At 38.9% G+C, this 21,252-nt stretch overlaps 2 protein-coding genes across 4 annotated transcripts in view; one reads left to right on the top strand and one right to left on the bottom strand.

Moving 5' to 3' along the window:
* Window positions 1–1,082: 1,082 nt before the first annotated feature.
* The window catches only part of rab26 (RAB26, member RAS oncogene family), a 93,332-nt gene continuing 73,162 nt past the window's right edge, over window positions 1,083–21,252 (bottom strand). Inside the window, exons 5-8 of the mRNA XM_016676552.1 lie at window positions 8,713–8,778; window positions 7,589–7,645; window positions 6,911–6,987; window positions 1,083–3,555 (exon numbers count right to left, since the gene is read on the bottom strand). Of these exons, the coding sequence (XP_016532038.1) occupies window positions 3,453–3,555; window positions 6,911–6,987; window positions 7,589–7,645; window positions 8,713–8,778 (303 nt within the window). The 3' untranslated portion in view covers window positions 1,083–3,452. The remainder of the gene's footprint in view (window positions 3,556–6,910; window positions 6,988–7,588; window positions 7,646–8,712; window positions 8,779–21,252) is intronic.
* LOC103143749 (uncharacterized) lies at window positions 13,704–20,206 on the top strand. Of its 3 annotated transcripts, XM_007560419.2 has the most exons (5): window positions 13,704–13,838; window positions 16,033–16,158; window positions 16,627–16,701; window positions 16,817–17,836; window positions 18,932–20,206. In XM_007560419.2, the coding sequence occupies exons 3-5, from the start codon at window positions 16,653–16,655 to the stop codon at window positions 19,000–19,002; spliced, it is 1,140 nt and encodes a 379-aa protein (XP_007560481.1). In that variant the 5' UTR covers window positions 13,704–13,838; window positions 16,033–16,158; window positions 16,627–16,652; the 3' UTR covers window positions 19,003–20,206. The 3 variants fall into 3 exon arrangements, with proteins under 3 accessions (XP_007560481.1, XP_007560489.1, XP_007560471.2); XM_007560427.2 differs by lacking the exon at window positions 16,627–16,701; XM_007560409.2 differs by lacking the exons at window positions 16,033–16,158; window positions 16,627–16,701.

Raw genomic sequence — 21,252 nt, 5'->3', positions numbered from 1 at the left:
GGATTAAAAGAAAGATGCCTTACTGACAGCACTGAAATTCAGCTTAGTTCTGATACAACAGAGCTTCTGTCCTTTAGCTTCTCAGTAGCCAGGCGTTCCATCAAGGTTTTTTATGCACATTTTGAAGTTCCGCATTAGAAAAGGTTAGAAAAAAAAAAAACATCCTAAATTTCGCAAAAAAGGTTAGCGCTTTGCTTGAGGTGGTTTTAGGATCTTCCCGAAAAAGAGTCAATGCACAAAAGGGGAGATAGAAAGAACCTCTGTCGAATCCGTTCTGGGTCTGTGCCTTACCAGAGGCACAAAGCTCTGAAATGTTTCTACTTCCTGTTTGTTAGATTCATGTGTAGCATCAACATCGAACATAATTACACTTTAGCTGAACTTCCATTAAAAATATGTACAAAACTTTGTCAATATTCTGCTAATGTGAAAAAAAATATCACTAGTGAATAAGTTTATTCATGCAATAAGTCAACTTGCATCACAGTTGGATGGAAAAAAGCCAGAGTGTTTAGAAGCAGGACAGTTTATGTTCTAAATTAGTTGCAAGTTGTCAGTCACTGGTCCACGTTGTTTGTCCTCTGCAACTTTTAGAAAACCATTTCTACTGTGTTACTTTATTATATTAATATAAATTTCATAATGTGTCATCTACCTTAAATGCAGCTCTAAAACAAATCTTTAGATAAAAATAAATTGTTGGCAAACCAAGACTGGTCTGATTTTTGACAATCAGTGAAACTGGTTCAGTTATGAGTACAAATATCTTTTAAATTAGCTACGAATAATATCTGCCAGCAGGAATAAAACATGATTAAAAAAAATTGTTCTCGACTTAAAACCCTCCAAAACTTTCAGCTTTTAGAAAAGTACATTTTCACCTTTCTCCAGTCCAGCTTTATTTTATGTAAGGGTTTATATTTGCTGATCTACTAACTACTAATTTATTTACTAGGTTGGTTTTTCACCCTGCTGGTACCGTAAAAATCTAATAATTATCTATTTTTCTACAGGATGCAGAAACACAATTTGTCCCAAAAAATCTGTAATTCCAGTCTGCTACCAGAAGATGGCACCAACGATTCACAGGAAGAATCTGACAGAATTTATTCTTCAACACAATTTACAATATAAATAATTGCAAGATACAAATTACAAGACCACAAGTTAAGTTATTTCCCTCTTTCAGATTCAGAGAAAAAAAAAAGAAAACCTGTCATGTACACAAAAAGTGCTTCAATCATCAGAAAAAAATAAACATGAAGGCATCTTTCTGATGCATCTGAAGAACAACCGTCATCCGGCACTGATTTGACAAAGATCCACTTCATCTGTGGAAAAATACTCAGCTGGAGATAAAAGCCGAAACAAACATTCCTTAAAGTGAGGAACCTTCAATACTCCAGCTGTTTCTTCAGTGATTCTGGTTGCAGGTTCAGACTCTCATCCACCAAGAGGAACAAAACAAATCTACAAACGTTATACAAAAACTGAAAGACTCTAGAAACTATCGTAATGGACATTAACAATTCTTAAAGCCGGTCTGAAAGCAGCCGCCAACGCCTTAGCTTTCATTTCAGCTGCCCAGCATCATGAGTCAAATTTGAATTGTGATCTGATTCACGAAAAGTGAATATTGTTTGTTTTAGGAAGGATATGAGCGTATGCCATGGGATCTAGCCACACCTGATGAGTAGAGGTCTGTCGGTCTCTAACAGGAATGTAGAAGAAACCTGCTCTGATAGAGGATCTGTCATTCAAACAATAGATATTTCTGAAGTATTTTCATGAACTTCATACTGATAAAATCCCACAGCACTCCAAGGTTACGTTCAAACAGCAGCCTGATCCAACCCAGATCGGACGTTTTTTGCCTGTATGCGACCCACGTCAAACGCCGCCATCTGAACGCTCCAATTCAGATACTGTCACCCTACAAAACATCACATCTGTTCCACATGTGGTGCCAAATCAGATGTGCATCAGATTGTTTTCATGGCATCCACAGACTGAACGGTCATTTCGCATTTGATCCAACTTTGATGTCATTCTGGTGTTTTAATTCTGCCAGACGTGGTAAACTTTGATGTAAACAATGATGGAAGATTCGAATTCTGCCATTACGAAAGACGTGTGCATCAGTGAAGAGCATCACAGTCTCACCGCTCTCATTCCTGACTCCACATCCAATCAGATTCCTCCACAGATGTCACACTCAATGCTCTACTAAACGCCGTTGACGTTAATTGTGACTTCTTTTTATTAGCTTACTTCATCCTGTTACGTCCGTAAACGGTGCGCTGCTGTTAGACGTCTTCATTAGAAGTTCTTTTTCTGTTCACACTGAAGTCTGATCGTGGTCCCAATTCATTTATGGTACGAGTTCTTTTTCGCAAAAATAAAAATAAAAAGGTATTTCAACGTAAAAAAAAAAAAAAAAAAAGATCATCAGTACCTGCTGTGTGAACGTAGCCTGAGCTTTAAGGTGATGCTGACTTTATTCCAATCTATTCTACAGGTTACATGACGGCGGGTAAAGTAAATTAAGTGAAATGTAAAAGTAATTTCCACTAAGGTTAATGAAAGAGGTTTGAAATCAGACGTTTTTTATTACAGTCAACCTTTACACAGAATACCCAGTTATTTACTTTATGCCCATAAAAATACACTCATAGCATTTGAAGCCATCATAAATAAGTTGGACATCTCATGAAATCCCCCTCTCTCCTCTGTGTTGTTGTGATAAAGTGCAGAGTACAGTCTTTTGCTGATGATGCGCTTCTTTACATTTCATATGGGGTCAAAATTACAGAGAAACTGAATGCCGTTTAGTGTTGAATCTCATCACACGTCTTCAAATATGAAATGTAGAGCACATAAATACGGACGAAGGCTCAGATCAAGTTTCACATATATCAATAAAACAGGTTAGATACTGTACAAGAAGAGGACACAGTGACTTTAGAAACGGCTGATTAGCTGCATCAGTGAGTTTGATCCGATTCTGTTGATTTGATAAACTACAACATCATGACCACCAAATTCTGCCACTGAGCTCCCAAAAGACAAAATGAGCCGTCATTCTTAAAATATGTACATCACATATGAAAATCTGGGCAACATAGATTCTGCAGGCAGTGAACTGAGTTGAAACGTCTGTGTGTGTGTGTGTGTGTGTGTGTGTGCGTGCGTGCGTGCGTGTGTGTGCGTGTGTGTGGACATGCACAAGTTATTTTACATTCACAGTTGCAGCAGATGGATGAGTTATGGGAGTTGGCCTTATAGTCACTGAGAAAGTAAGAGGGACATTCCCAGGCACACGCATACTCTAGCTTATTGTGTAGTTTAATGATAATAATAGTATCAATAATAATAATAATAATAATAATGATAAGATCCCTGCTTTCTTTCGCTGCGTTCAGTACCGACATGATCAACACACCGGGTGCAGTCTAGGTCCGGCAGCAGCCAGCGACCCTCATTTCTTTGTCCACATATTCCTGCAGCTGGAACTTTGGCTCGTCTGGTTCCTTCATGGTCCGGTGCTTCAGCTCTCTGGTGATCACACACACACACACACACACACACACACACACACACACACGGAGTCGGAGTGAACAATTAATGTCTGACTTGTGTGTTGGTAGGTTTTCTGCAAAGATCTCCATCATTTGTACATTTTCAATAATCACAAGTTCGTGGAAAAGCAGGAAGTTTATGGAGTATGTGATTTAAGGGGAAATATGAGTTTTAAAAAGAATAAAAGCACATGTAGAACTGTATGACTAAAGTAACTAAATATATTCGAAAGTAAAAGGTTGAAAAGAAATATTTCTAAATAGTTATATGGAAGATGGATACACAAGCAGTAAAATAATTTGGGATATTCTTAGATGATTCAGGTAAATATATACATGTTATGTATACATTTATGTATGTATTTTTGATATAACGGTATATTGAAGAATAGCATAAAGGGGTGGGAATTAAAAAACAAAACAATGTAAGCTACTCATCACTCCTTTTCAAACAAGTATAGTAAATTAGGAAAAAATACTGAACACCTTCCACATTTATTCTAACACACTCACTCAGTTTCCTGTGGAATCAGTCAAAGATGGCCACTTGAAGCTAACCAGACTACATGTAGGTTTTATAGGTAAAATCTGCTCATTTGAAGTCTGTACTTCATCTGGATTTATTGTGGAATCATTTCCAGGTTTGAAACTTGTTTTTCTTTATCAAACTGTAATTGTTTCCACTGCTGGTTAAGTTTCATGACCAAACCATTCAATTGTTTTAGGGAAAAATGCCTCATCATGCTAATACAGCTTTAAGAACTTATTTACATTAAAACAACTCTACCGACTGATTCTTCTTGATCCAAAATTGTGCTGTATTGACTGGATGCGTTTCTGTATATGTTGCTTAATATATTGAAGTTAATGTCCTTTTATAGAATGTTTTTCATTATAGTCTAATTTATATTGCTGTGATTATCTATTTGGTCTCCATTCTGTATGTGTATCCGTCTGTTTCTGCAGTTATTTTTATTCTGAACCTCTAATGTGATCTATTTGCTAAACTCCCTGACCTGAATGTATTGGCTGTAAGGTGGTGCAGCAGTGAATCAGTAAGTCAGTTAAAACATTGAAGTGGTTTGTTGTTTAGTGGTAAATAACAGCGATGTTCTGCAGACTGCGTGAAAACTCCCTTCGTAATTCTGAGGCATAAAAGCGATCTGGTTATTCCAACAGAAAACTTTTCTCCTCTGTTTGCATGTCTTTGTACCATCTGCGTCCCTATGAGCTGCTTTGTTGTCATTTTGAGCTTCTTTCATGCTAGATTTGTGTCTCATTAGGAGTCTCCGCACTTCCTTTATTGACCTGCCTTGAAAAAAAACGTAATAATTTCAAACTAATGGAGCTGATATGCCACCACCTCCTGAACCTTTGAGCCCTCCAGGTCTGTATTTGGCGGTGCGTGCCAGCAACCCACCCGTGGTTACCGTGGAAATTAGCTCATTAAGACGCAGAAACCAGGAGCTTGATGAGTTTTTAACCTAATATTGAACAGGAGTGCAGGATGCTTTTGTCGACACAGAAATGAATGTTTTGATTACTGCTTTAATATTAGAGCAGTATATTAGCTAAAAATGTGAATAAAAAACGGGTTATTTATTCTCACTAATACACACGTTACATTCCCCTGCTCTGTTTTTGGTTGCTTTCCCAACCCTAACGCGATCGGAGCGAATAACAAAAAGTGACAAAGTGGAGATTTAACTGTGACAAAACAGATGAGCGAAGCAAAGTTATGAAGCAGCAAACATGAGCTGGAGGACGAGGAGATGAACGGATCAGATTTGATATTCTGTATTTGCAGAAGGATTGTGTGCCAGACAGCGAGTCTATTATTGGCAACGTCTCAGCATGCCGGCCTGTTACCATAACGAGGCTATAAAAGGGAAACGGCTCCCACACAAACTGCCTGACATTATACATTAAGAAAAAAAAACACACACAGCTGAAATAGTACCCTCTGCTTTTGACTTATTTTTACAGTTTGATTTGTGTTGTTCAGTTAATCTGAAAAATAAAGTTGGCTTCTCAACTCAAATTTTGTTTTGCACTTTGTTTATACAGTAAAAAAGGTGCACAATTTAGTTTTTACATCGTTACTGTTTATCATATTAATACAACGCCTATAAACTGTCCAGATTTCATCATAGATTGGAACAAAATCATTCAAAGAAAATGAATAACCATAAAAATCCCCACTGACTGGTCAGAAGTTTGATGATATATTAGACATAAATAAAAAAGTATCAGTATTGGCGATACAGGCCTGTATTTACTTGGTATCGGATCAATACCAAAATCTTCAGAATCGCACACCTCTGGAAACTTATAAGTCATGGAACTTTTTTGAGAAAATCTTTCTTCAGAAATATGAACTGTGGATGCCGACATTAGCATGTGCTGCTGCAACATGCTAATGTTTAGCACTGAGATGCTATTTTAGGCTTGAGCAGCTTCGCTGATATGCTAACTCCTTTTAGCACAACTTCAACACAATAATCTCTTTCAGCATCCAATCAGATTGTTTTTTGAAGCAAAATTAACCCTCAGTAGACCAACAGAAGCAGCTTTGTCGTCCATCACAGATCTCGCTAGTGCATCAGATTTATGGGCATACCAGAAACGCTCAAATACAAAAGGTTCCAGGACTGATTAATTACTTTACAAGATTTTAACACGTTGAAATTGTTTTGAGTAAACACGTTTGCACTCTTTCCACTCCTCTGAGCTAAATGTTTTCTTGTGTCTTATTACAGTATTATTAAATATAAAAATCTGAGCAAAAGTGGCATCTCCTGTTCAAACCGTTTCCATAACAACCACCAGACAGCGTTTACATACCAAACATGGACTTTGATCAATGTCACTGAATAAATGTAGAGATATTAAGCTTGATATTAAGCACATTAAAGTTTTTAAACATCTTTACCATGACAACCATAACATCACTCCCATATTCTGTCCTGCTATTCTTTAAATTTGAGTGTTTCTGTGAAAAGCCGTCCAGGCATATTTACAGGCACCAAAGTGTTCTGAGGAGGAGGAAATATGACTTTAAATACTGGTAAGAATCCCAGCGGTTCTCATGCTGCCCCCTGGTGGTGGGGGTGTTTTCTGGTCACTACTCACATCAAGTCCCTAATCAGTAAAGCTCCTTTATTTTCTCTGAGCCAGGAGGAAACAGCAGGATGATTTCCATGGTTTTGCTTCAGCTGAACTGGAATAAATACTTGTACAACAGCAGCAACAAACGAGCGTTTTCTATGAAACTCAAGATACCATTTGACTTGGTGCGGCTCATACTGGGCCTCTGTATTTGTGTGACTCACTTGGCCGCAGCGGTGAAGGCCAACTCCACATTCATTCCTGATTTAGCGCTCGTCTCCATGAAGGGCACTCCAAACTCCTGCACAGGAAACACGACTGCTTTTAGCATGCCGACGGAAATCTAGTGAGGGGAGAAAATAACCCTGGAAATGATTAGGTCTTTATTAATGCACACTTCGTTTGATGGTTGGGGTTTAAAATACCTGCAGAGGCATGATGGAGTTGAAAATTAGCGGCAATAACTCAACCTCTTTTTGAAAACATGTCAATATTTCTGGCCTTGAGCCATTTTTCGCTTTCTTTTTTTATTTTTTTTATTTTTTTTTATTTCCAAGCAGAGTCTATGAAAAGTGCTCCCAGGTACGGAAATATGATTTTGTGGAAGCGAAAACTGTCTTAATATTCCAGCTGAGAACGGCGTCCCGACATCTGCAGAGGCTCGGCCAGATTTCCTCCCCGTGAATTCAAATTTATCCTCAGAGGTTCTCTGAGTGAAACGGCCGGGGTAATTCATTTAGCAAGGCGCCACCGTTTATGATAATAACAGCATTATGCAGGGCTACCAAATGTGTAATTTAACAGAATAATCAAGAAATGACACACAGACTAAGGACGGAGGGTGTTTGTGCCAGAAGATGGAGCAGAGCAGAAAGCTCCTGTGTGAAGTGGAGAAGGTTCACCTTGGCCAGTTTCTCTCCTTCCTCTCGCTTCACCATTCTGTCATGTGTGGAGTCGGCCTGGAAAACACGACAACATGCGGTTGCTCTGATAGTCTCAGCGCCGACACAATGTGAGAATAATATGCAACTTTTTATTTTATTTTAGAAAATACCAAACAACGTGTACAGAATGTTGTTAACTCAAATGTATTTAACTGGTGCAGATAAATACACCAAATGCAAAAATTTTATTTCAAGAATTTGTCTCAAACAGTAAAACTCCAAAAATTTATTTCACATAGAAAGTTTTTTGTCATTATTTCTGGAATATTTTAGCTTACAGAATACTAGAATTTAAAATTCTCTTTCAGTTTCTAAGCCACAAAAGATAATCGCTAAAGAAGATTACTACTATAATTTCTTGGTCAAGTTATCGTCAAGCAAAATTTGTTTCTGTATTTGTTGTTATTTGTAGTTGATACCCACAGGTGTCTCCAGGACGGAAGCATCTTACCGAGGTTCAGGTTGTTCTGTTGCCATTTGTTCATTTTTGAGTTAAGGTCAAATTTCCGTCTCTTTTTCAAATCAATGTTCTAGATCTTTAGAGTGGAGAGGCACAGAACCGACTTTCTTTAGGCCCAGTGTGAAGTTTCCACAGCACAGGATGTTTATGGCGCCCTCTGCTGGTGACGCTCCACTGAGTTTTATCAAATTCAAAATGAGTTTAGACATTTTAGAGAACTGGATGCTTTGCTCTGATGACAAGCTTTCATTTTCCAGCTGTACCTGCTCATTTTGCTTAAAGCACCAATTCCTGAGTGAATATAGTGTAAAGCAGAGGTGGACATATATCGTACTGTTCATCATTTATCGTGATACGCTTCTTATCATGATAAGAATTTTGATTTATCGCCACAATAAATTCCAATTAATGAATTAAATAAATAAACTAGAGAGTTATATCATGAAATCCACAGTCACTGTGTTGTTGCTCCTTTTACACCGTTTGGTCACCCGTTTGCATTCACGGGTCCGCCTTGGCGCTCCCATTCTCTCTACACCCTCCTCCTCCTCCATGAGCCTTCCCGGCCACCCTCCGAGTCCATCTGCCCATCCATCGCCCAGTGTTGCCAACAAGGCCTCACCTTGTTGCCCAGCAGCATGACCACCACGTCCTGCTGGGCGTACTCGTGAATTTCCGTCAGCCACGCCTGCGGATGAAAACAGAGCAAAGATTAGGGAAAGAAATGAAAAAGGGAGCAAAAGGACGAACCAGGGATGACAGACGGAGACAGCGGTGATGAAGAGGAGAGTCGAGGATGAAGGCTTGTGAGGATTGTTTCATGAAGAGAAAGACAAAAGACGCATTTGTTGTTCTCTGATCATCAGCAACCCGTGTGCTTTCTTCTTGTATCTCGGTCCATCCATCTCCTTCCAATTACAGAGTTCCTTTGCTCTTGTTAGTCTTTGGTTTCCACTCACTCAGCTCTCTCTAGAAAACTTCTCATTTATTTGTGGACTGCGTTCAACCTTTAGGTGCAACCTTTTGAAATGCATTATGAAGAGTACTTCTAACCCAAAGAAAGTAATGACAGATTTAAGACTAACAGGACTAGAAAAAGACGAAGACAAACTGTTGTTGTATCTCCAGATCTAATTAGTATTGATCCAGTTCTTCAGCTTGTATGACATAATTAAATTCACGTGGAAAAATGAATAAATGCACTTGGAAATACTCCACTGCACCAATTAAGAGACAGGTGAAGTGTGTTTTGTATGTTTCGGTGTAAGAGATGAGACAAAACAGGATGGCAATGCAAAGAGATGAGTAGCTATGGCAACTAGCATGTCAAAGTTGCTTCAGCCTCAATGGAATCTTGTGTTTTCTCTTGAACTTGTATCCTGCTTAAACCGTGCTTCATGTGTTGACCTTTTACTTTTTAAATACTATTTCCTGCCCTTTTGTTTTCCTTCTCATCAGGTTTGGAGACTCCTTAGTGTGGAGATTATTGAAGATACAGGGTGCATGTACACCAGCCCTTCTTAGGCCGCTTTAATCAAACTCTAGTTTGTTTGCCTAGAAAGTCTGGTTCGTTTGGGGAGGTATGAACATGCAAGTGAACTCTGTTCCGCCTACAAACCGAGGTCTCTGTCTGATTGAAGTGAACTCTGATGCAGTTCAAATTGCAAGCGGACTGAAGACCACTCCAAAATCAAACCACGCCAGCTGAAAACGTTGATGTTATGCAACTCAATAGAACCGAATCTACTGGACTATCAGGTGTGAAAACACCCTCAACTCTAATCCAAGTACTGCATTTTCAATGTGAAACAATCTTAGGGAAGTTATCAAACTTGTTTTGTACAAAACCTTGAGATATAAAACTATCTGAAAATCCAAAACAACAACAAAAGGAAGTGCAGCCAGCATGAAGCCCACTCTGCCTCTGCAACGCTTCCAGCTACTGACTAAAGACAGACATTCAGAGGTTGATCCCTCCTACTGTGGTAGGAGATTTGTTTCTTCTCGGGGGGACTTGCAGCAGGGTTCTGGTCATTTAGGAAATACCACCCCATCACTCTGCCTTAAGGGGCTTTCAAAAATAATAATACTTTCCATGTTTGAAGTTTTGACAACATGAAAAGTCAAGTTTGAGCCAATGGCTTCTGGAATCCTGAAAACTTCATGCTTTCTTTCAGCGTTTATTTGTTTCACTTGATATATTATTGATGACCAGACTGTACAACAGTTAACAAAAGACTCGCTTTTATGACAGATGATGAAATAGATCAGGGGTGTGTTGAAGCAGGGACATATGTAAAAGTTGCAGGATGGTATCTTTTGAGGAACGGATTTGGACATCTCTTTAATAGACTATTTCAATTCATGTATCTGACTCTTAAGCTACAAAACCAGCTGCAAATTCTGAAAGTTATTATCAAGTTAACAGAAAACAATCAGTTGATCTGACTGACCAATCTACTGTATAATTCTGTGGTGGAACCTTAAGAGAATGTCTTAGTTAAGTTATAATTTAAAGTTTTCTGGAAGAGTGGATGAAAGCGCTGAGATAGATTCAGAAAGCCATATAGCAAAGCTACGTTAGACCTTTAGAGGTCATGATGGTAGTTTCCATCATGACTGCATCATTCAGTTGTTTCTAGAAAATAAAAACCAGAAAGCTAAAGTTGGCAGAATATTTACCAATTAAAGACGACGTCATCTCACCTCAGTTATACACAATGTGTTTTGAAGTGTAAGAAGGTAAAATATTCTTTGGTCTGTTTGATCACGGAAAACAATACAGTGAAGGATTTTACATGTTTCTTTCCACTTTCACAAATCTAAAAAGGCGTTTAATCTAAAAAGAGATGAAACACCTTTTCCCCCTTTTCTGCTTTGTTTTAACCTTTGTTTCAATAATTAGTCCCAAACAAAGCTTCTCAGTGGATTTTTTTTATTATTAAATGATTGAAACACTGAAAACATCACATTATCTGCTATTTGTTCTTTGTGTAACTAACTTTCCAGCTGCTTTCTGCTTGCATAACCAGTTCAAGACAGATGCAAATAAAAAAATATATATCATTAAAGTTTGGCACCAGTTAAGAACCAAAAAAAGATTTCCTGGAAGAGTTTTATTTTACTTTTTCAGCTGCAGCCTTGGTTGAGCAATGTGTATTTTAATATGTCAGCCCTGGCAATACTTTCTACTGATGAGGAGGAGGAGGTGGCCGGGATGAGCAGCAGTGTGTGTTCGTAATGTTTAGGTTTGGGTTCACATCCAGCCAACGATTCCATGTTTACCTGAAGCTGATTAGGGAGCAATTTGACAGTTTGTTGGCACGGTGGCGAGAGGTGCAACAAAATTAAACCCAGAGAGAGAGAAAACTCTACCTCAGGATGCCAATTACTCTGACAAAAATATGGCCTAATAATCTCACACTGTTATTTCCTTTAAATAGCTGTACTGAGCTTTTATCACAGAGTTCTGAGGAGAAACTAAAATATCTTTTTGAACTTTAGAGATGTGTGAAAGAAGGACAGACATCACTGTGGTGGAATCTTAAGAGAAAAGAGAAATATGCAAAACCTTTCCTCAGCTCAGCGTTTCCAAGACACCATTTAGTGCCTTGAAAAAATAATCAGACCTCAAAAACTTCAATGGATTTCATGTGATAGATAACAGATAGTGACAGATTAATACGAAACAGTGCCAGAATGTTTAGTGGAAGGAAGTGACATATAGTTCTTTAAAGTGTTTTACACTGCAAAAACACAATTTTACAAAGTATTTTTTGGTCTAGTTTCTAATGCAAATATCTTAGTACGCATAAAATAAGATGAAACTAACTTACAAGTGACTTTTCAGCAAGATATAGCAGACTTAAAACAACCTCCTATGGCATCCTGAAAAGTCACTTGTAAGTTATTTGCACAAGAAACTAGAGCAAAAATACTTGGTAAGATTTTGAGTTTTTTGCTACGTATAAATAAAGATCTAAAACAACCTATGTTTATTTTATTTATTTATTTATTTTTACATAAACATGAAGTGAACACAGAACAATCTGGCATCATTTAACATCTCCATTCAGGAGTGAAGAAAACATCTAATTTATGTCAAGGGAACAATTTAATACTTAATGCTGAAAGGAGTTGCAAGATTTTACTGCCATGAAAATAGCTAAACAGTTTTCTTTTCCAACTAAAATATATTTAATGGAGTCATTGACAAAGTTCACACCAGATATCAATTATGACCCAAGAAATCAACAAATATTCTCCTTCCAGCAGGACAATGTTAAACTATCTAGGAGGATCTATGTTTGGATCTAGTTCGTACGCCTCCCTGGTGAGGCGCTCCAGGCTGAATGGATGGATGAATGGAAATGCAATCATTTCCTCTCCACACTTGTAGAAGCTGCTTAAGAAGAGAAAAGGGGCTTAATTTATTATTTTGTGTTCCTTGAAAGATGGGCTTCTTCTACTTAAAACTATCTGAAGGACAAGATACTAAATAATGAATCCAACGGGATCCAAGAGTGCCCTGCTATGGACTTCATTAACTTTCAATCTTGTGTAATTTTCTGTCCACGGATGATGATGAATAGTTTGATTTTCTGTCATTATCCTGTTAATCCTGATGATGTGTGAGTGTGGGTTTGTGTAAAAGTCAAGTTGGAGTTTGATCAGGGTATGCTGGTTTCTATTAAGAAAAACAGAAGTATTCTGATTGATAACTGGGATCGACTGGAACACATGTACGCTTTTTTTTTTTGTAAAGTGCTTTGAGACGACATTTGTTGCAAACAGGTGCTACATAAATAAACTGAATTGAACACAATCTGGAACATGGAAGTTGAGCATTCTCTGGTAAATGTTTATAGCAATCACCCAGCTTACATCTACCACACAGTTGAAAGAACCGTTTTTATTCCCGCAGAAGGTTCTCGATCCTGACAGCCTTCCACCTTTCACGCTTCCCTTCAACAAACAAAAATCTGAGGTCTTTTATTCTACCGACCAAACGACAAGGGAACAGACCTCAAATCTGTGTTATCCGTTTTAGCTCTGCCAGTTTCTGAGTTCTAACACCATGAATAAAAAGCTTCAAACACAATGTCTCTCTACCAGATTTGAGTGCCAAGTTGCTCTGGGCCCATTGTTCTCTCCATCTCCTCCATCTTTAAGTACATTGAAAGCAGAGTGCCCTACTGGATGATGTGCAGTCCACTAAAATGAAAGAAACACTCAAATCAAGTGTAGACGGTGAGCTGAACAGAGAGCTGCCGTTACCATTTCAAGCATCAATAAGCACATATTGACTCTTGCTAGCAGGGAGCAAACATATTTCATTGCTATTGAAAGAAACAGGAAAAAAGGTCAGAGCTTTCTCTTAAAACACAGGTTCTGTATAGTGTACAAACACAAACACACACACACTTGTCTTCCTCTAGTGTTCAGTGTGTGAATCATCAAAAAAAGAGCTCTCAGATCAGCAGTAATCCCTCCCCCTCGTGTGCAGGTTTACAGTATCCCGAGAGCTTTACATCGTTTCATTACACTAAGATCAATGGTGCAGAGCCCGACCCCACACCCCCCAACAACACACAGACCTGCCAATTACTCACGCAGCCTTTAAAGATCCCGGCAGCCTGGGGGCGGATTAGGTGAGAAGTGGAGGGGGAAGGAACCCCAGTTTGGGAGCTGAAAGTGATCCGACTTCAAAAGGACTAGCTGTCGACACGCGGAGTCAGAACGCATACGGTATGAGGCGGGATGCGCCGAGGACACGTGTTTGGCCGGGTTTACATGTGATGCTTTGTGACTCGCTGTCAGATTTGGGACGTTTGCACAGCTTCCAGTTCGACACAATGACTTTTGAGCACAGACAGAGCAGAAAAAGAGAGAGGGAGGAATGGCCAGAAGCAGTTAAAGGGCTGCAGTACTCACCCACCTTATTATCAAGTTATCAAGTTATTGCTGGCCAGTTGAGATTTCACAGGTTTCTAGAAGTCAGAAATTTGCATATTGCTACAAAACCTCCATCCTTTATGGTTCAAATTACTAAAATGGGATCTCAATGTTCACCGAGTTGACTTTTGACATAGTTCATATTTTGAGTTTTCTCTATCATATTCGTAGAACCCTTTTTGTCTCATCCTAGTGAGCCCAGTTTGGAACTGAAGCAGGACCCAACCCCACGCTGCATTCATCAACTTGCCAAATATGGTTGAAGTTTTAAATACAATCTCCTCCAAAATGACTGTTATAGAATCAATATAGAAAATGACAACAAATCCAAAAGGAAAAAAAATCAGAAGTGGACTCCTAAAGATGATTTAGGTTTTTCACTGTTTAACTATTAAGTTAAACTACCACTTGTTTCCCATTAATATCCAAAATTCCTTCACTGAAGGGCTCATCACCTGACATCTGAGCTACTGCTGCCATCAACTTAACATCGTCTCATCAACAACGGCTCAGACTTTGAGTGATTAACACAGTCTCTTTCCTAGACAAACGTATTGACTGAGATTTTATGGCAACTCAGTAAAAGCTTAGCATTTAAATGAATACAGCAGATAAAAATATATTAACATGGGCTGGCATTCCCAATATTTTTACCTGACCACAACCTAGAAACTTTCATGTTGAGATTCAAGAACATGAAAAGGCATATAAAAAAAAAAAATCAGGAAAGCACTTCAAGTTTTTTTTTTTCCTATACAGTCATACAAATAAGCCTGAAAGATTATAAATAGGCAACAATTTAAGTTTTTTTTTTTTTTTTTTTACAAATATCCCAAAATGAGCATTTATGATATAAGAAGAAAGCTGGCTATGTTTTTACATTTGGCAGATGTTTTTATCCAAGGCGACTTGCAGGTGAGGCTAGAACAACGTAGGTAACATCAGAGCGAACTATGAGCTTTTTAAGGCTAGGTCTTCAGCTAGGTCTGCAAGAGTTTCTGGACGATAGACAGTGACCCCCCAGCTCTGATACAACTTAGTATTAACATCACATGACAGAGTCTGGAGTGTTTTAAGTGCGGCATAGACATTGCTAGATTTCAAACCCTTGACAACCGGAGTAAGATAAGACACTAACCTTTGCGAGAACAGTCAGGTTGAGAGAGTCTTTTCCATTAACCACTTTGCAGTGGTAACTTGAAATAGGTACGGACAGCTAAAGAAAAGTGCAGCTCAATGAACACACCTATTCTCTTTTAGGCTGACTGAAGACCAGATGTGCCAGTGGCAGATATGTCAAAGCACAGGCTGGCTCCAGAGACCAGTTAGGAGAGCCTGTTAGTAGAACCTGGCAGTAGTCATGGCCAAGGATTGCACCAGGAGATGTGTGGTGTGATAGGTTGTTTATAAAGTTACATCAAAACAATCTTTTGACTTCTTGCAAAAAGAAAAAAAAAAAAAAACTGGACTAAAAATCATGTAAATATCGCAACTGCCTGGCAAGATCACCTCCCCAGGAGACGCCCTGCTGGTGTTGTAAACATTTCTGCCTGCAGCTGGAACAGAGTTTGTGTAGCAGAAAGTAGCTATGAAATGTGTGAAAGCAAATGTCTAATCATTTAGGCCGTTTAATCTTATGACAGGGAGCACTTAAATGTAAACACCATGCGGAGAAGGCATTCAAAATGCAAAGCAGTAAAACCTTTGCTGCCAATAAGCCCCACAGACTGAGAGAACATCCAGTTCTCTGTAATGGCTTTTCGATACAGAATGTGAAACTGCTAGTGATTCATAAAAGAACTGAGTCAGAGTTGTTAAGGTGAGACCCTGATCACATCTGTATATGTCACAACAACCCTAGGAAATGTCTTTCTTAAAGGCCTTCACACACTTGCTTCACGGTACGACAGCAACAGCTGTTTGCCAACCGTGTTTGTGAGATGTGATTACGTGACGGTGTGAGAACTGAGGCATCTGTGGTTTTCAGGGTGTTACTTTCAGGAAGTTGTCGTAAGATTTGGGTGGACCGCTATGAGACCAAGACGGAGAGGGGATGTTACTGACAAAAGCTCTGAAGAGATTAGTCGAGACTGAGATCAGGACAGCGCTGCAGGTAAACAGCTTCTCACGTTTGATATATTACATTTCACAATCAAGTGTAAGCTTGATATAAACCTTAATATTTGATATTCTTATTTTAAGTTTGAATTTATGACTATGAAAGGAGTAAGTGCTCACTAAAATGTGTTGTCAAAAATGCCCTCACATTTACATATTTAACATTTGCTGAACATGTTTCTACTGATCAATTCTACTACACTAGTTCTTTTTTTTTAATCAGAAGTACACATTTGTAAAATGTAAGAAAGAACAAACTTCAAGGAAAGATCAGCATCAACAAAGTTAAAGTAATGAATCGAATGGATTTCTTTAAAATCATTTTAGAGTATACAGTAAATATTTTTTACTTATTGTTTGACTGCGGACTTCAAAAGTCACAGTGAATCTTTTATTAAAACGGTTCTAAAATGTTCTTCATTTAAAGAGAAGCGTTTATCTATGGCATGTCATTTCTCATTAGGAAAGGTGTGGTTTGTCTGATGTACAATGCTTAGGACATGTGTTGCCACTCCTGGAAGAGTTCCTGTTGTGAAAAGTCAGTGGTTTTGAAACTTTATTTTAACAAGTCCAGATGGGTGTCTGCTGTTCCTCTTTTTAGATGCAAAACATCCTGAACACACCCTTTCCTTCTTCTCTGTGTTTCTACTCAGAGTTCTTTTCACATCAAGGTTCCACTCAACCAAGCAAGATGAAGAAATGTTCCACGGGAGATATAGCCTCTGCTTGTCACAGCTCTGTTAAAATGAGAGAAAAAGTGTGTCATGTAAATACCGTCGGCATCAGAGCACAGAGCAGAGAGAGTCCAGGGCCAAGATGTTCAACAACACCCAGCCACGTCCCCAGAGAGAGACCGAACTTGACGGTCTTGACATCCAACGTGAGCTTTCGCTCTCATCAGAGACGGTGGTCAGTTGACTTCTGTAAATGCCAGACACCGCCTGTCATCATGGTGAGGAAGAACAAGAAGGAACCCGACCCTCCTCAGCGCACTGCTTCCCTTCTGCGACTAGAGACATCCTCGCATTCGTCTTTCAAGCGATACTCATGCCCCACCATTGGGATCTTTTCATCGACGTCTTCCTCTTCTTCCTCCACCTCCTCCTGTTGTTCCCCAACTTCTGTTCCCACATCCGTCATCATCGGCCCAGATCCTTTAGGATGGAAAATACAACCCAAATCCAGGTCTAACTCCTCTCAGAACCGCACCAAGAGGCTGTCTCTGCAAATCCCTCTCCCCACTCTCCCTACTCTCAGATCTCCAAACCCGGAGCCTTCGTCTCAAACCAAACCTGCACTCGCTCCCAAACCTTCCCGCCGCCACCACTCCGAGTCCTCTGCCTTCTTGAAATTGCTCGGGAAGACTCTGCCTGTGGTGACTCTTGAGCAGCTCCATGCCGTGCATCTCCGGCGAGTTAGCCTTTCCGATGAATCGGACGACGTCTTTGATGAGCCGGGTCAAAGCCAGGTAAGGGTGACTGCTTCACCTCGGAAAATACCGCCCCCTGTTCCAGAGAAGACGGCCATGGCCAGGAAAATAGCGCAGCTGATTGATTGTTCACGGCAGCCTCGCAGGCCGGTTACAGTCAACATCAACAAGATCACTGCAATGAAGCCAACGTCTGAACACTGGCACAATAAGGGCCATAACAACATGTGTGCCACAAAAACGGGTGAGTTGCACATAGAAATAAACTTTTACAATCTTGTAAAGGATGCAATTTGTTATCTACCGCTTAGTTCATTATTATTTATTAATCCAGCAAGAGGTGTACTGCAATGACTTTGATGATAGATGACGTTATGGGTATAAGGAAACATGACAAAATCCTGAGTGTGCTGGAAGGGCAACACTCAGATGGATCCCCAGATTTAGCTAATTTCAGCAAGATAAAAGCTGTTTAACAATTTTATAAAATAGCATTAGGTTGGTCACCGTTTTCTCAGCTGAAGAAACATCTGTGTTTGTATAAGACAAGGGTGCCCAACTCCAGTCCTTCAGAACCATCATCATGTAACTTTTAGATTCCCTTCTGCTCCAATGCTGGCATCACATTAGCAGTCATTTAGCTCTGCAGAAACCCCGTAATTAGAATTTAATTTAATTTAGGTATAAAAAATATGTTTGTCGATCTACTGGTGATATCAGTATATGCAGAACTTTTTCAACCTCTTTGAGGATTTCTTCATTTTCTACAAACTGATTGTTTGTAGACTACAGACTGATTGTGATTCTACAAATTGATCATTTTTAAACATGTCTGTGAAAATATTTCTTTTTTTTAACCATTTATTTCTGAAATATTCTAAAATTTCAGGTCAATTGGTAACATTTATGAGGGTTGTAGCAAGGTAGGAAGTGTTTTACTTTGAGGGCAGCATAATTAGTAACACCTGAGTTAAACTTCTGAATGAAGAATATTTATTGTGAAATACTCACTGAGAAAGCTGCTTTAAATCCATTTCACAGTCAGAGTTGAAAATTTGAAGACGCTGTTACAATTTTGGAAATTTAATGTCAGTTTCGTCGCCCACAAACATCACATTATCCTATGAAGTCAAGCTTTTTTGGAAAAAAATAAATAAATAAATACAAAATTATAAATGATGCATGAGGCAGTTTTTGCAGTTTGCCCCCACAACAAAGTGGACAGCCCAGAGTGTTTTTCATCCTGATTAACTTCCAATGATTTTCTTTAGGATGTGAAGAGAAGAAAGAGACGGCCTAACACTTGAAATCAATGCTAACAGCATTAACTTTCTTTCAGCCGAGCTGCATCTTGATAACGTCTGCAACAGGACAGGTGAACCCGGCACTTCCCCCGGCCGTGAAATGTGAGGAGATAACTGAAGAGTCTCCTCCTCAGCTTCACAAATTACGACCACGGGGTGTGAAACTGAGAGAACAAAGTGTTCCCGAAGACACATTCAGTCAAGTTTTTTTTGTTTTTTTATGGTTTTATGCTCTAGGACTAATATTGCTGAAATTGTTGAAAACAAAAATGTCTCATTACTTCAATATTTTACTCCCTCACCCCCAAAGCATCTGTGCCGTCTTACAATTGCAGTTTGTGTTTTGTTTGTGAAAATTATTGGTGTGACTGAAAATGTTTGTACAAACCCAGGTATGCAATTACTTTTGAATTAAATTTAGTAAAATTTGTTTATATACAATTACCTCATCTGAGTTGAACAAAAAGTCTGAAACAAAGATAACGAGGCATCGTGATTTAACTACTGTTTGTCGACATGTCAGATTATGTGTATGAAAAACAGCAGATTCCCTTTATTATTAAAAACAACAACATGGACATGAGAATAGTGAATTTATCCAGCAAAAATGAGCTTTTTATGAATAAGATTTCAAACTAAATCCAAATGTGCACAACCCGAGTTTACAATAAATCTGACATTTCCCTTCCTAGCGGGATTCAATTCTTCTTCATAATGTAATAGGTTTGCAGCTCTGGGAGGTGTAGATAACCACAGAAATGTTATTAACACATTAATCCTCATCCACATTTTAATTCCCGTACATCCAGGACCCACTAACCCAGAGTGGGTGATAAGATTGTAAAGAACCTTTTTATGGAGAAGAAACTTGTTAATAAGCGTATGAAGCTGTCTGTTGCCCCGCGGCTTCCTCATAAAGTGACAATGAAACTTTAAACAAGCTTCAGATGCGGTTATGTTCAAAACCTCTACTCTGACAGAAGCATCTGAGGGGGAAAACCAGTCTCTACCTAAATATCATGCTACATATTGCACATATTAAGGTGAAGCCTGGAAGATTTCCTTCGCTTTTTAACCTCATCACCAAATATTTTAGCTTTCATTGGTGTGGAAACGTATTTGGAACATAAAAAACATGGAACAGTGGTGAACCTTCCCAGGACTGGATGCCTCACCAAAGTTACCAGGGATGCACCGATTTGACAGTTTGGGCCGATATCAATATCCAAAATTAATATTGCTGTTATGGTAAATAACCAATATTAACTGATGCATACATTTTATGAATGTTTCACAATCCTTTTGACGATAAAAAAAAAAACAATGACACTGACTTCATCACTGCTTCAGTTAAACTCTCCACAATCCTACACTGCATCACTGTCACATGACCAACCAAATGAGGATGCACAATACAGAGTTCTGTTAATCTACTTGGTTTACTTATTTTCTGTTAATCTACTTAGTTTAAATAGAGGTGAAGATAGGATAAGATAGGTTGAGGAAGTAAAGAAAGTAAGGTGCAGAAGTTGAGACGCAGCATGTGTCTCGGCTCCTATCAGTCACACATCCCAGATGATTTGCACTTGACTCATCCTGATGTTACAACAAATGACCAGATAGAAAGCAACAGAAAGGCTTTTACTAATGTAATGCTTCAGTGTGTTCTGTATTTTTTGTGTCTTTATGATGTAAAGCACTCTGAACTGCTTTATTGCTGAAATGTGATATACAAATAAACTTGATTTGATAAAAGCTAAAAATGGGAGAAGTTACAATGTTAACATTAATGGAGATCTAAAAATAAAAGCAGTAAAATCTGAATTATAATACGTTGGGTTTACTTCAGGTGTGAGTGACATCGGATCAGGCGTTGAATTTTCTTGGCTCGATGGAAACTCTATTGAAGATGCACACACTCTGGTGGAAAATATTTTCTGCTTTTAAATTCAGACAAAACAGAAGTCGCTGAAATTAACCGTTAGTAGTGATTGTCCGGGACCTGCTGTTTACAGGTATGTCACAAAAAATTGGAATGCTGTGAAAAAGTTAAGTTTTGATTGTCATGATCTGATCCGTGTTTCTGTGTATTTATTTTTAAGGGTTTTCTGTGTTCAGTTCCTTCCTGTGAGTCTCTGTCTCTGCCTCTTCCCCGTTGATTGCTTCCCAGGTGTGTCTAGTTACCTGATTACCCTCCCTGTGTATTTAAGTCCACCTGTTGTCTCTGTCTCTTGTCGGGTCCTTGTCAAACGTATGTCGTATGTTAATTGTCTGCCTGCCTGCCATCACAGTAGAACTGTGAAGTCCTGTGTTGGTCTAGCTCTCGTTTTCAGTCTTCAGGTTTTCAGTTGCTACC

This window comes from Poecilia formosa, unplaced genomic scaffold, assembly GCF_000485575.1.
Source record: "Poecilia formosa unplaced genomic scaffold, Poecilia_formosa-5.1.2 Scaffold4, whole genome shotgun sequence".
In the NCBI taxonomy this organism is placed as follows: Eukaryota; Metazoa; Chordata; class Actinopteri; order Cyprinodontiformes; family Poeciliidae; genus Poecilia; species Poecilia formosa.
The sequence above is the reverse complement of the archived record's forward strand: the minus strand, read 5'-3'. Positions and strand labels throughout refer to the sequence as shown.